The sequence below is a fragment of the Orycteropus afer genome, unplaced genomic scaffold (genome assembly GCF_000298275.1).
Source record: "Orycteropus afer afer isolate SDZICR_OR568_19922 unplaced genomic scaffold, OryAfe1.0 scaffold00185, whole genome shotgun sequence".
NCBI classification, from domain to species: Eukaryota; Metazoa; Chordata; class Mammalia; order Tubulidentata; family Orycteropodidae; genus Orycteropus; species Orycteropus afer.
This window is the reverse complement of record NW_006921772.1, coordinates 4429446-4444907: the sequence shown is the minus strand read 5'-3', so window position 1 is coordinate 4444907 and position 15462 is coordinate 4429446. Positions and strand designations below refer to the sequence as shown.

The following is a 15462-nucleotide window of genomic DNA, read 5'->3' as shown; positions in this document are numbered from 1 at the left end:
AAGAATAATATTTGTGCCCATTTTCCTCTTAATGGAGAGTTTCACAACTAGCTAAATACACTATTTACCTTTCTTTCATTTCCTTAAAAAATTATCTCCTAGCTAGGTAGGTTATAATGAAAAGTCATGAAAAAGTACTAAGAAAAGGAAAACCACACACACTTCTCCTTAAGTTTATTTTCTAGTTCCAACACGCATGATTTGCCAACTTCTAAATAGAGCAGTGGGACTGGAAACACCCATATGCGTCTGCATGTGTGTTGCTCATGCAATACATACAGTGTAGATGGCCAACTGGACCAAATAGGCTGCAATTCCTTCAAGAAATTTTTGAAAGCCCATAAACTATAGGGATGAAATTGTCTCAAGAGGAATGAACACAACATTCCTAAAGTTAAAAGTAAATGGAGCCCATGATAGAATTATGGACTCATAACAGATTTTTTAGTGTAAAAGTTCTGAAAAATGTAATGTTTTATTACTAATTAAATTATCTAATATTATTGGACTGAGCATTGTGCTTCAACAAAAATAGCCATTATGTTTTTTTTTTTTTTTTTTTCCTTACTGAGTTCACAGTATAGTGAGGAAGGCAAACTGATACATGTAAAATTACAAATGTGATTAGAGCTATACTTTATGGACCCACAAAGAATAAGCATCACCAAACTGTTCATGGTGAGGAGGTAGAGATTGTTTAGTAAATACTTCCCTATAGAAGGGATATTTGAGCTGAGATCTGAGTTAAGTCTAGGAATCAAACAGGCAGAACTAAGGAAGATGACAAACTACATATGGAAATGTGAAATGCTAGGAGGGAGCATAGTCAGTTTGAAGATCTGTAAATAATTTGGAGGAAAACTAACTAACAACCTGCAATAATGCAAATGACACAACCTTGCTTACTGAAAGTGAAGAGGACTTGAAGTATTTGCTGATGAATATCAAAGACTATAGCTTTCAGTTTGGATTATACCTCAACAGAAAGAAAACAAAAATCCTTACAACTGGATTAATAAGCAACATCGTAAGTGAAGTAAGTATTGAAGTTGTCAAGGATTTCATTTTACTTGGCTCTACAATCAATGCCAATGGAAGCAGCAGTCACTAAATCAAAAAAGGTACTGCAATGGGCAAATCAGCTGCAAAAAACTGCTTTAAAGTGTTAGAAAGATAAAATGTCACTTTGAGAACTAAGGTGAGCCTGATCGAAGCCATGATATTTTCAATTTCCTCATAAGCATGTGAAAGCTGGACACTGAATAAGGAGGACTGAAGAAGAACTGATGCCTTTGAATGACGGTATTGGTGAAGTATATATACCACATACTTCCAAAAGAATGAATAAATCTGTTTTGGATGAAGCACAGCCAGAATGCTCTTTAAAAGGGAGGATAGGGAGATTTCATCTCACTCTCTTTGGATACGTTATTAGAAAGGACCAGTTCCTGGGGAAAGATAAACTTGATAAAGCAGAAGTTTGGCAAAAAAGAGTATGACTTTCAGTGAGATGGATTGACAAAGCAGCTGAAATAAAGGGCTCAAACACAGCAATGTTTGTGAGGATGGCAATGTTTTGTTCTGTTGTGCATGGGGTTGCTTTGCATCAGAACTGATTTGATAGCACCTAACAACAATAACAATAGCTTAGAGAAAGAAGGGACCTTGTTGTGAGATGAGGCTGCAGAGAAAGAAGACTTTGCAGAATTTTGGGGGTCAAGTTAAGAATTCTGATCTCTTCTCTCTGAGAAATGTGAAACTAGGGAGAAGGTATGTGATTAGCTTCTGATATTCCTATTATCTTAGATACCTCAAACATTTTCTAAGTAATAGATGCCATTAAAATAACTTGTGCAAAGCAAACAAAAGAACAAAACAGAAGTAGAGATTTAAGTGCAATAAAAATAGGCTTTGAAGAAATCAGGGGATAAATATATCTACCAAACTAATGTCAGAATGGAAAGTATTATCGCCTTAACAGTATTTCTATTTCCTGTGATTAGTGGTAAAATAAAGTGCTATTACAATTTAACAAAGAGATCAGTGCTGAATGTTTATCCATTTGCTCTGGCAAACTGTTTCCATGCATATTAAATCGCTATGCAAGATTATTTTACAAAAATTCTAATAGATTTAGATTTCTTCTGTCTTTCAGATTTCATTTGAACTTGTGCAGTATGAAAACATCTCCTATAACTATCAGACTGAAAAGCTTATTACATTCACATTCCTTAGCTGAAAGTCTGAGAGCTTGTTACAGCTAAACATGCCTTTTGTAAATGAGTGCTGGCAGATTCTGACTTGTGGGACCTGTTACCTTTTTCACAGCTTTGGAGACTGAGATTCTGATCTGCAATTTACCCTGGGTCTTAGTTATTTTTAGGCTTCAAGAACTTCAAGCTCACTTATCTCTTACTCTTCTGGGGCCAAGCGAAAGGGTACATTCAAACTTTAGAAGGCTGTGTCTAATTTTCCTTTCTAAAGAACTCTTTTATCTAGAATGAACTCGGTTTTTCTGGTTATTCAAACATAAAGGACTTGTCCCTTCTATTTTTCGGTCTCAGGATTCATGATATATTTTTTGAACTAGAAAGCAATTTAGAATAGATAAAAAAAGTATATGTGTATTAAGTTTATTAATGATGATGAAAATAAAATAAAAAATACTAGAATGGTTAAATGAATGCATGTCCAGGTAAGACTAATGTGAAAATAGAAAGTGTTTGCGTCTTCTCAGGAAGCTTCAGGACCTGAGTATAAAACAATTTTTGTAATGAGTATTTCTGGGTCATTATATTTCAGAGGAGATAATACCACTTTTTCTTATGGATCATTTAAAACATTATACTGCTTATTTCTTCATGTCATCCTCATATCTCCTGAGTATTATTACAGAAATGTACATGAAAAAAAGAAAATAAGTGAGGATAACTTTCTGCTCTTACTATATTAGGAACATCATCCTGCAACTCCCTACTCCCCTCTGCTATCTTTTCCATAATGTAACATTGTCAGTTATTGCTTCTAAAAATTTATTCCCCTTAAATTCAGTTAAAACATCAAGAAAAATGAAGACAGTGGAAAACTGAAAACCTGAAGAATAATATCCTAAATAGTCACTTCAAATAAAAAACCCAAACCCGCTGCCATTGAGTTGATTCTGACTCATGGTGATCCTACAGGACAGAGTAGAACTGGCTGGTTTCCAAGGCTGTACATCTTTATGAAAGCAGACTGCCTCATCTTTTTCCTTATGAAGCACCTGGTGGGTTCGAAGTGCTCACCTTTTGGTTACCAGCACCATACATTAACCACTGTACCACCAGAGCTCCTAAAAGACAATGGCTCCTTAATAGTTGCTTCATGCTGTTACAAGTCATTATTTTCCACCAAACATCATGGTTTGCATTGGAGAGTAAGTTCTGTAGAAACCTGATAACATTAGCCAATACAAATTAGATTACTCCCTTGCTGCTCTAACTTATTAAATGCACAACAGATGACTTCATATTTTCATTATTGAGAAATCAGCTTGTTAGAATTTCTGGCTCTTGTCAACTGTGTTGTATGTCATCATAAAAAATCATTCAATATTCATTGTGAAAATTTTCAACAGAATTAGAACTGTGATTTCTAAATCAAGTTCAATGTAATCTCTAAAAATTACGGGGGGATGAAAAATAGAGAAAAATTACCTGCTCCTCTGGTGTGATTGAAATCTCCTTTAATGATTTTGCATGACTTTCCATTGCCATTGCATACACCACAATGATCTTCCCTTGCAAGAGATCCTAACAAACCATCACAGCCAACTTTCTGTCACAAAAAAATGACAATATATCACAAAGTAAGTTGTTTTTTCCACTACTAATTCAGGACAAAGCTAGTTTCTATAAACATGACTTACGGCAATAATAAACTAGTAAACTGTCACACTCTCTGCTATAAACTTACATATATATATATAGATAGATAGATAGATAGATATAGATATACACATATATATCTAAAGCTCATGTCTAATAATATAATTTGTAAAATGACAAAGCAGAAGGATAGTGATAGTGATTTGTCTTATAATCAAAAAAACAAACTCATCGCCATCGAGTTGATTTGACTCATAGCAACCCCTCCTTGGGTTTCTGAGGCAGTATCTCTACAGAAGTAGATTGCCCAGTCTTCCTTCCAAGGAGTGGCTGTTGGATTTGAACCTCCAGCCTTCTGGTTAGCAGTCAAATGCATTAGGCACTATGCCACCAAAGTTCCCGATTTTTCTTATATTAAGTATTAAATTACATTTGATGTAATTTTGGAAAAATAATCTTGATAATAATGAAACATATAAATACCAAAGGAAATCACATTTCTATTAACTATATCATGATTTATCTGATTCACTCTACTCAACCTAGACTAGATGTATTCCATTATATGGATGGCTGCAAAGCAAAACATGGATATTAAATATTACTGTCGGTAAAAATCTAACATATCTTTCATTTTTGCTACAGTTTACTAATCAATTTGTATCTTCATTTTCTTTGGTGCCCAGCAAATGATGAGAGAGTCAGAGAGTATTGTAAGTAAGAAGTGTTCCCAGCTTGCTGCTGCTATAATGAAACATGAACATGTGAGCAAGTAATTTTATATGCTTCCAGAAGAATTCTGTTAATATGAATTTTATGACACCAAATCAATTGACTTATTTTTAGTAAATAATGTTTGTCTCCCATTGCTTTTCAGAAAATATGATATTTTGCAGTTATGCATACTCAAAGAGAAGAATTTAATATGTGGATACAATGAGAAATAGTAGGATTACACATTTACCCTTAAAGAAGAAAGATTTGGAAGACAGATTGAGGATACATCCAGGTACAATAAGTTTCAATTACTTTAGTAGAACTTTTAAAATGTTAAGTGAAACAAGTAAAAACAAAACAGGGTTTGTTAATGTCATCAGTGCTGGTGGTGTTGGGGTGGACAGGGGAAGCCCTTAGATTATAAAATGCAGCTGTAGGCACAATCTCCTGAGAGCAAAAATCACAATGCAACTGCATAATACAGCCTGCCTTCCTTTTGTCAGGAGGGATCTATCAGTGTCAAGAGGTGAACAAAGCAAATGCAGTAGTGGAGAATTCAGATCAGCAAGTCAAAGCTTATTCAGGAAGAAATAAAGAGAATGTCCAGATAAAAGAAGTAGCTACCACAGGAAATGCTCAAAATACAACAAAGGTATGAAGGTATGTGAAGAGGGCACTTGTAGCAGGAGCCATGAAAAGAATTGGGAATCCTGGGGTGAGAGAACACAAAACCATAAAACAAAGAAAAAATTCTTCCCTTCATATACAAATAAAGAAAAAAATAGAGTAGAGCTTAGAGAGATTTCAAGATAATAAAAGGACTTTCACTGCTTCATCCCTAGCACCCAGTTTGTTTCTTGGCAAATAGTAAGGGTAAAATAAATAGCAGTTAAATGAATGAATAAGTTAGTACTTAGTTGTTTCTTAGTTTTTTCTAACTCTTGTAACTATCATACTACAAGATATGTAAATATAAACTAAAAGTTAGGGATAGACATATATACTGTTGCTCAATAATGTATTTTTTCTTTTTCATAAGGCAAGATTTGCATTAAAATATTAACCATGTTAAAGTTTAAAATTCTGTTATATTCAGCTCATTCACAATGTTATGCAACCATCACCTCTATCTACTTGCAAAATATTTCCATCATTCCAAAAGGAAATCCTATTCCCATTAAAACATCACTCTTCCATTCCCTAGCCCCTACAAATCACTAATCTGCTTTCTATCTCTATAGGTTATTCTATTCTGGATATTTAAAAAGAATCATACTATATCTGACCTTCTGGGTCTGGCTCCTTTCACTTAGCATAGTGATCTCAAGGTTCCTCTATATCTTGTATCAGTACTTCATTCCTTTTTATGGTAGAGCTCTGGTGGCATAGTGCCTTGGTCATTTGATCGCTAACCAGAAGACTGGTGGTTCAAACCCACTGGCCACTCTTCCTAAGGAAGATGGGGCAATCTTCTTCCATAGAGATACTGCCTCGGAAACCCATGGAGGGGTCGCTATGAATTGAATGGACTCGATGGCAGTGAGTTTGGTTTTTTTTGAATATTGCTTTTGAAGAATATACAACATTTTCTTTATCCATTCACCTGTTTATGGAAACTTTGGTTGTTTCCACCTTGTGGCTATTTTGAATGGTGTTGCTGTAAATATTCATGTACAAGTTTTTGTTTTGATACCTTTTTCCAATTCTTTTGGATACACACTTAGGAGTGAAATTGCTGGGTCTTAGGGTAGTTCTCTCAGAAGGAAGGTTGGGCAATCTACTTCCATAGTGATACCGCCTCAGAAACCCAAGGACAGGTTGCTATGAGTTGGATCCGAATCCACGGCAGTGAGTTTGTTTTTTGTTTTTGTCGTAGTTCTATGTTTGACTTTCTGAGAGAGTGCCAAACAATTTTCCAAAGAATCTGCACCATTACACATTCGCACTAGAAACTGAGGGACCCAATTTCTCCATATCTTCACCAATGTTTACTTCTTAACTTTTTTTTATTATAGTCATCACAGTACCATCTTATGAAATGGTATTTTAGTGTGGTTTTGATTTGTATTTCCCTAATGGGAGCCCTGGTGGTATAGTGCCTAAGGCATTTGATTGCTAACCAGAAGGCTGGCAGTTTAAAGCCACCAGCCACTCCTTGGAAGGAAGACTGGGGAATCTGCTTCCATAGAGATATCACCTTGCAAATCTAAGGAGGGGTCACTATGAGTCAGAATTGACTTGCAGGCAATTAGTTCTTTTTTTTTTTTTTCTCCATTTGGGTTAATGAATAATGGCTTTAAACATTTTTCCATGTAAATCACCATATATTTTTAAGATAAAAATTAGAGGTTTTGTATTTTATAAGTGGTAGTATCGAGTATCCCCACTTACAAAGTGTGCTCACATAAATCCAAAAGTTGATGAATTACTTTAAAAAGACAACACAGTTTAACGGGTAGCCAGTATCTAAAGTACCACTGGCATGCTGTAGATGGGCAGGAAAAACAGTAATAAAGGGGAAAGCTTTACTCATCCTTTTCAGTGATAGTATTTTCATGGAGCCAAACTGGGTCTCCAGCAGAAAGTATCCATTTTCAATTGCTCTCCTTAGTCCATTCACAAAGTTTAGCATTCTACTTTCAGCCTTGGTGCTATATATTTTGTGACAAAACAAAATATTCTAGGCAAACCTGATACACAGAGAATTATGAGAAAAGGCATGCTTTTAATTATATTGAAAGACTGAATGAAATATTTTAGTTAAAAAGCCAGAATCTTGAAGTATTCAAATGTCATCAGAAGTAACAAGTCATTTCATAGAACTCGAATTTAATTATAATCATCAGATTCAAATAGCATGCGAGCAGATTTTTTTAATGTTGTTCTGTAATTTTAATGTCTAGCCAGGGACTCTGTAGAATATCTGGCTTAGACAATACTGTTAAGTGAAAGCATAGAAATTTAGGCTATTATATTTGACATATACAGTTAGGATAATAACTTTTTTAAAGAAATATATTATTGAAGACACACTGATCTGGCAAAATGTGCTCACATAAATTCATAAGTTGATGAATGACTTTAAAAAGGCAACACAGTTTAAATGGTAGCCAGTATCTAAAGTATTGCTGGCATGCTGGACATGGCAGAAATAAACTTATAAACTTATAAACATATGATGCAGAAATAAACTTAAATTTTTTATTGCACAACAGCTTGCTCTGAAAAAAAAAGTAAACAGATAAAATACTCGCAATGATTTTTTTATAGACAAATGAAAAATCACATTTCAGATTACTGTCATATTCTGCTAAAAAACAAAGGAAATTAATATGTAATTATAAGACTGTTTCTTACGTCAATGGTATTACATATGATTTTGTGTTTTAAACTGTGTAACACACTGGCAAAATATAAACTCTTGGAGCTGAGAAAGCATTTAGGTCTCATATTTTTTCCAGAGTCTTATTCAGAAGTCCCTTGGGCTTATGGGACTATGGCTTGATCCACCCATAACTTGTAATAGTTTATAAATATTGAGATGTGTTTATATTCAGGTGTGTAGTTTTTTTGGGGAGGGGGCATTATTCCTCAGATTCTTAAAAGAGCATGTAACAAAAAGTTTAATAACCCTAGCCTAATAAGCTCAATTAGTGGGTTCATACAGATTTAAGTGTTGTGCTCAAGAACACAGTTTCTCAGTAGTTGTCATGGTTTTGCCCGTATACATCCTTCATTATTAAAGGATTTATTTCCTCTGTTCCTGGGAAGATTATAACATGATGGCTCTCAGCTACTGACCCTCTTCAGAAATTTCCTATCCTGAGGAAAATTGCCTTTCCCAAGTCACAACGCCTTAGGGCAGCATGTATCCAAATACTAGGAAGAGCAGGTAAAAAGACCTGGTTTTCTCACTCAAATGGAGATAACCCTGAAGATCCAGTCTGGATCCCCACTGTATCAGCTGAGGTCTCCTTGTAACTTCATCACAGCCAAATTTCTTCCTCTGTGCATCTTTCTTTCCTCTTCTCCCATAGATGTTGACCAAGCAATCACTCCAAAATAAACTGTTGCCATGTTATTCTGCCCCCAAACCAGTCAGCTCTGACTCATGAAGACCCCGTCTGTGTCACAGAAGAACTATGCTCCATAGGACTTTCAATGGCTGGTTTTTCAGAAGTAGATTAACCAGATTTTTTTTTTTCCCATGGGATCTTTGGGTGGATTCAAACTTCCAACCTTTTGCTTAGCAGCTGAGTGCATTAACCATTTGTACCACCCAGGCACTCTGTTAATATGCTAGGAGAAGCCAATCTGAGAGAGTGACAGAGCTATGACTAACAATTTTTAAAATTCTCTTGATTTTTTCACTAGGTTGTTCTTAGTCTAAAAGATTTTTTGTTTTTATAAAGATAAATGAATAATACACAGCACACAGTAGTAAGTGGAGATTACTTTTCAAAAGGGAAAAAAAATGCAAATGAAATGTTTAATATTATAAGCAAACTGAAGACACATCTTCAAAGCAGTTGGTTCACTTATGTTGAGAATGCTTTAATATTAAGTGAGTAATAGTGCTGATTTTATAGGTTTTTCTACTTGGCTCAGTCTTGGACACAAGACATGGAGAATTGGAGTGCATGAGTTTCTGCTTCGGAATGTTTTGACATAAAATGCACAGTAGTGTTCCAGCTTTAGATCTACAATATACACATTATGGAATAAAAATCTCAGATTATTTCAGATTCATTCAGAAGTAAAGGCCTTTATGAATTGTCTATTACAACATCTTCATCATACAGATGAAAAATGGGGTTTCAAAGTAGATCAGACTTGCTCAAGGTCAGGATTACATTCATATCTTTTCAATTTTGGTCCAGAGTCTCCACCACACAGTGTAGCTCCTTAATGGCCTCATACTTTTCACTCAACATAGAAATTCTCCCTTTTGGGATGTCTTACCTGGCACCTGCCATTTGCACAGACATCTAATCCTTGATATCCACAAGAGGTTCCATCCATCACTTTTTCTGATAGAAGAATAGGCTGTTCTTTTCCAACAGGGGAGCAAACCAGGGCACATGGCTTTTCTACATACAGAGTAGAATAAACATAAATGAGTAAATATTACTCCATTAATATTTTTATTTCAATCTCTATTTTTTCCAGAACAATTATTGGGTTAAAAATAGGACAGAATGTTAATTGAGTCATGTAATACTAGAGTAGGTAGTACTAGAGGATTATTATACATATTAAATGAAGCAATGTCTGGAAAAAATTAGTTACACACTGCACATTAATTGTCTTCTACCTTAAGAAATATTGCTTCAAATTATTTTGTGCAATGTGTCATTTATTATTCTCTAGAGCAAATCCTCTGCCACACACAACCCTATCATTCCTCCTGAAAAATATTTTGCATGCTTCCACATTTTGCTCATTTCTTCTGAATGGGTCTCCCTCACCTTTTGAGTAAATATCAGATTCTCCCTATTTTTCAAGTTGTGGCTTAAGATTTACTTTATTTGTGAAGATTTCCTTGATGCTCAACTTCTAAATTCCACTTTTTCTATTCCATGCATCTGATATTTTCTAACAAACAAACAAACAAAATTACTAAGTGAGGAAGCACTGATAAGATAAGCAATTCTTATTAGCATTTCCATATTAAGATGTTCAGAAATGCGATACAATCCCATGAGAGCATCCACCTTTATGTACAATTGATGATACACTAGCTGCAATTCAAAACCCCTTTATCCCTTGCTCAGAAAGTATTTCAGTGTGTATGATATCTATTTCAGGAACCTCTGTTCTATTTAGACTTTGTGAATGGCTGGGAATCATCTTTGGTGCATTAATAAGTGAATCATAAGGTAGGTGGTCAGGTTAATGCACAATTGCCTATGAGTCTCAGTCAAAGAGTAGCAAAGTATTTTTAAAGTGTTGTTTCTATTTCTAAGCTTCCAACAGAGCAGCTGTAGCATTTGGTAACACCAGTAGTAGGAGTATCCAAATCTGAAACTTCAGAGCAATTTCCATGCTACATTACTAATCTATTGGCTTGACACCAGCCAGGTCCTTTAGTGTTTATTAAGCTCGTATAAATAGAATGGAAAATAGTTTACAGTCTGACACTGATCTTCACTTATGTCTTCAGTAAAGTTCCACGTATGCCGATGGGATTCTATAAATACCAAATAACAGCCAGAGGCATGGAACAGGGTATCGCTTTGCAAAGGGAAGACAGACAGTTAAATGAGCCTTCAGAATTGAACATTTTAAACAGTTTTCACATGTGGCTTCTGAATACTACTCTGAACAATTCTGGGGACTTGGAACATAGCCTTTCATGTGAATGGTTTTGAAATTTTCCTTTAAGATGCCATTATAAGCTGCAATAAAGCATTTCAGTGTGCTCTCACACCTTAAAGTAGGTTATGTTTATTCAATGACTGCTTACTATGTCATATCTTTGGGCTTAAAAACAGCTGGTATAATTGCAATGCTTTAAAAGTGGTATATATAATTCTCTTTCTGGAGTTTTCATGAAGACAGGAGTATCCAGATACATGAATAATGTTTAAAGGAGTTACTCTCCCAGAAAACTCCATTCACATTCCAAGCAAGAACTCAGATAAAAAAAAAAAAAAAAAATTATTTCTCCTCTTAAAGCATATTGTCAACACTCTGCTTACTTTAGCTCTACAGATGACATAAACATTTGATATCAAACTTCCTCAAAACTGTGACATAGTGATCCACGTAACTTGCCAGTACTTGTCAGCCAGGCTCTGTCTTGATTTAAGAGACCAACCCTTCCAAGATACGCATTAGACCTGAGTTTCAGCCAAATTTCAGCACAGAGTATGTAAAATACTTAGATGTTAAGGCCATGTATCTATTTTCTCCAGAATCAAAGTTCACCGCTATGTTAGTATTCCCCATTTAATCCTCCTAGTCTTGGATTCATGTGGATTCATGTATTTCATAAGAACATAGCAAAAGTTGCTACTGTATTAATTATTAGTGTCATAATGTTAAGAAGCCTTTTTTTTTTTAAGGATTGCATATTTCAATTTCCTCTCTAAAACAAAGGCTAATTATGACTGTATCCTGTTCATCATACAAATTGATATGTGGTGTGATCAATGTGTTACAAAATTATAAAAAATACCAGCCTGCCAATTATGTTGTTGTGGTTAGGTGCCATTGGGCTGACTCCAACTCAGAGTGACCCTATGTACAACAGAACCCTATACCTCCCCCTTGTGTGTCATCCTCACAATCCTTGCTACACTTGAGCCCATCTTTGGAGCCACTATGATAATTCATCTTGTTGAGTGTCTTTCCCTTTTTCGCTGACCCTCTACTTTAACAAACATGATATCCTTCTCTAGGGAATGGTCCCTTCTGACAACACAGCTAAAGTAGGTTAGATGAAGTCTGGCTATTCTCACTTCCAAGGAGCATTCTGGCTGTACTGTTTCAAGGACAGATTTGTTCGTTCTGGCAGTCCATGGTATTTTCAGTATTCTTCACCATTATGGTGTTGAATTCAGTATTCAGCACCATAATTCAAAGGCATCAATTTTTGTTTGGTCTTCCTTATTCATTGCCCAGCTTTCACATACATATGAGACAATTGGAAATGCCATTGCTTGAGATAGGCACACCTTAGTCTTCAAAGTGACACCTTTGCTTCTTAACTCTTTAAAATAGGTCATTTGCAGCAAATTTTCCTGATGCAAAATGACATCTGATTTCTTCACTGCTACTTCTATGGATGTTGATTGTGCATCCAAGTAAAATGAAGAAATCCCTAACAACTTCAATCTTTTCTCCATTTATCATGATGTTGCTTATTGGTTCAGGTGTGGGGATTTCTTTATGTTGAGGTGTAATCCATACTGAAGACGGTAGTCTTTGATCTTCATCTGTAAATGTTTCAAATCTTTTTCATTTTCAGCAAGCAAAGTTGTGTCATCTCCATAATTGCAGGCTGTTAATAAGTCTTCCCTTAATCCTGATGCTGCACTCTGCATGTAGTCCAGTTTTTTGGATTATTTGTGCTCAGCATACAGATTGAATAAGTGTGGTGAAAGGATACAACCCAAATGCACACCCTTCTGGATTTTAAACCATGCAGTATTCCCTTGTTCTGTTCAAATGACATATTGGTCTATGTATAGTTTCCATACTAGTTTCCATTAAGTGTTCTGGAATCCCCATCCTTCTCAATGTTATCCATAAATTGTCATGATCCACACAGTTGAATGCTTTTGCATAGTCGGTAAAACACAAATAAACATCTTTCTGGTATTCTTTTCTTTCAGCCAAGATCCATGTGACATAAGCAATGATATTCCTCATTCTACATCCTCTTCTGAATTCAGTCAGCTCTTCCAGACATTCTCTGTCAATATACTGCTGCAATCACTTTTGAATTATCGCCAGCAAATTCTTACCTGAGTGTGACATTAACTATATATTTCATATATAATTCCCAAATTCTGTTGGATCACCTTTTTTGGGGGGGATGGGCATAAACACGGATCTCTTCCAGTCAGTTGGCCACATAGCTGTCTTCTAAATTAACCGGCATAGATGGGTAAGTGCTTCCAGTGCTGCATCTGTTTGTTGAAATATCTCAATGAGTAGACTGTCAATTCCTGGAGGCTTGTTTTTCAATAATTCCTTCAGTGCATCTTGGACTTCTTTCAATACCATTGGTTCTTGATCATATGCTACCTCCTGAAATAGTTGAACATCAATTAATTCTTCTAATAAAGTTACTGTATATTCCTTCCATCATCTTTTGATGCTTTCTGCATTATTCAACATTTTGTCTATTGAATTCATCAATACTGCAACCTGAGGTTTTAATTTTTTTCTTCAGTACTTTCAGCTTGAGAAATCCCAAGTGTGTTCTTCCCTTTTGGTTTTCTACCTCCAGGTCTTTGCACATTTCATTATAATACTTTGTCTTCTTGTACTGCCTATTGAAATTGTTCAGCTGTTTTATTTCATCATTTCTTCTATTTGCTTTAGCTACTCTCCCTTCAAGACCAAGTTTCAGAGTCTCTTCTGATATCCATTTTTGTCTTTTCTTCCTTTCCTGTCTTGGTAATGACCATTTGCTTTCTTCATGGATGATGTTCTTGATGTCATCCCACAATTCATATGTTTTTTGGTAATTGGTGTTCAATGCATCAAATCTATTCTTCAGACAATCTTTAAATTCAGGTGGGTTATAATCAAGGTCATATTTTGGCTCTTGTAGACTTATTTTAATTTTCTTCAGTTTCACTTTGAACTTGTGTATGAGTTATTGATGGTCTGTTCCACAATCAGCTCCTCATTGTGTTTTGACTGATGATATTGAGCTTCTCCATCACCTCTTTCCACAGATGTAGTCAGTCTGATTTCTGTGCATTACATCTGGTGAAGTCCATGTGTATAGTCATCATTCATGTTGTTGAAAAAGGTATTTGCAATGAATAAGTCATTGGTCTTGCAAAATTCTATCATGCAATTTCTGGTGTCATTTCTATCACTGAGGCCATATTTTCCAACTACCAGTGATTCTTCCTGCTAATTATGTAAGTAGCTAATATGGATCACTTTGATGATAAACATCCCTTGATAAAAGTTAAGAACTTCTTTAATTGTGATTTGCAACAGCTTTAACATTTTAAATTGACCCCCTTTAATTTCTGATTTTTCTTTTTGTTTTAATCTTGAGGTAATCTGATATCATCTGTTTGCATTCTCTTTCATATATAATGAAATAGATTTCAAATAAGGTTAACACTAACAAGACCTTACAGCCAGTTAGAAGGAGAGATGGAATTAACTTTCAAATGATAAGAAAATGACTTCATAATTATTCACATAATACGTGAGTAATCATATTGATTATATGTTTAGTACCAAAACGTAATGGGTACGTATTCAAATTTATGCAGCAAATGTCCATTGAAGCTTAATATATGACAGACAATATTCTAGCCACAGACATTTGTTGGAATTTTTTTGGATGATTTTGGGGTAATTGGAAGGAACACATATCCCATTTGAAGAAGTAGGAAGATTTGGTTTTCCTATAAGAATTGACACAAATTGAGTCCAAAAACTGAGTAGAAGCTTCCATTGTAAAAAAATGGTGTGAATAATAGAATAAACTGCCTGTGTGTTCAGATGCTTACTCTAAGAACAGGGTTTTGCCAGGTGGATGCATTGAAATTGAAGAGTGATGGAGTTTAGAGTATTGTGGTAGTTGAGGTTGTGTGTCAACTTGGCGGGGCCTGTATTTGAGTGGCTGCACAGCTGATGCAATTATTCCCCATAATGAGACTGTAATCAATTCCATGGTGGAATCTGCAGTGAGCAGCTGAGAACTGCCTTGGAGATGTGGTCTGGTAGGTTTTGGGACATCTGGATCCTGCACTTGACTGAGTTTTCATCTCAATAGCCTGCCATGTTGTCTGCTGATCTTGGGAGTGTTAATGGATTTGAATTAGTGACTTGTCGTATTGCTTGATAATTATGGGACTGTGCCATTTTACTTGTTGACCTAGGATCCTCAGCAGCCAACAGCTCTCTGAGTTAAGAGAAGCCTCCAGCTTCAGTGGGCCAGGAACAAAAGGCAGAGCTGAAGCCCAAGGTTGAGAGGCTTTCACCAAGCCCCTAATCCTGGCCCTTTGATCTCAGGCTTCTAGCCTCCTAAGCTATACAAGAAAAAAATCCTTGTTTGTTAAGACCACCCGTTTGTGGTATTTTCTGTTAGATTAGCACTACAGAACCAAACAACTATTGACAAGACTGTTATTGGAACAAGAAAAAAAAATTCAAATTTGTTGTTGTTGTTAAGTGC

General features: G+C 35.4%; 1 protein-coding gene across 1 annotated transcript in view; it reads right to left on the bottom strand.

Moving 5' to 3' along the window:
• The window catches only part of ADAMTS19 (ADAM metallopeptidase with thrombospondin type 1 motif 19), a 511689-nt gene that overhangs the window by 128789 nt on the left and 367438 nt on the right, over positions 1-15462 (bottom strand). Inside the window, exons 14-15 of the mRNA XM_007947461.2 lie at positions 9546-9673; positions 3696-3816 (exon numbers count right to left, since the gene is read on the bottom strand). Coding sequence (XP_007945652.1) covers positions 3696-3816; positions 9546-9673 — 249 coding nt within the window. The remainder of the gene's footprint in view (positions 1-3695; positions 3817-9545; positions 9674-15462) is intronic.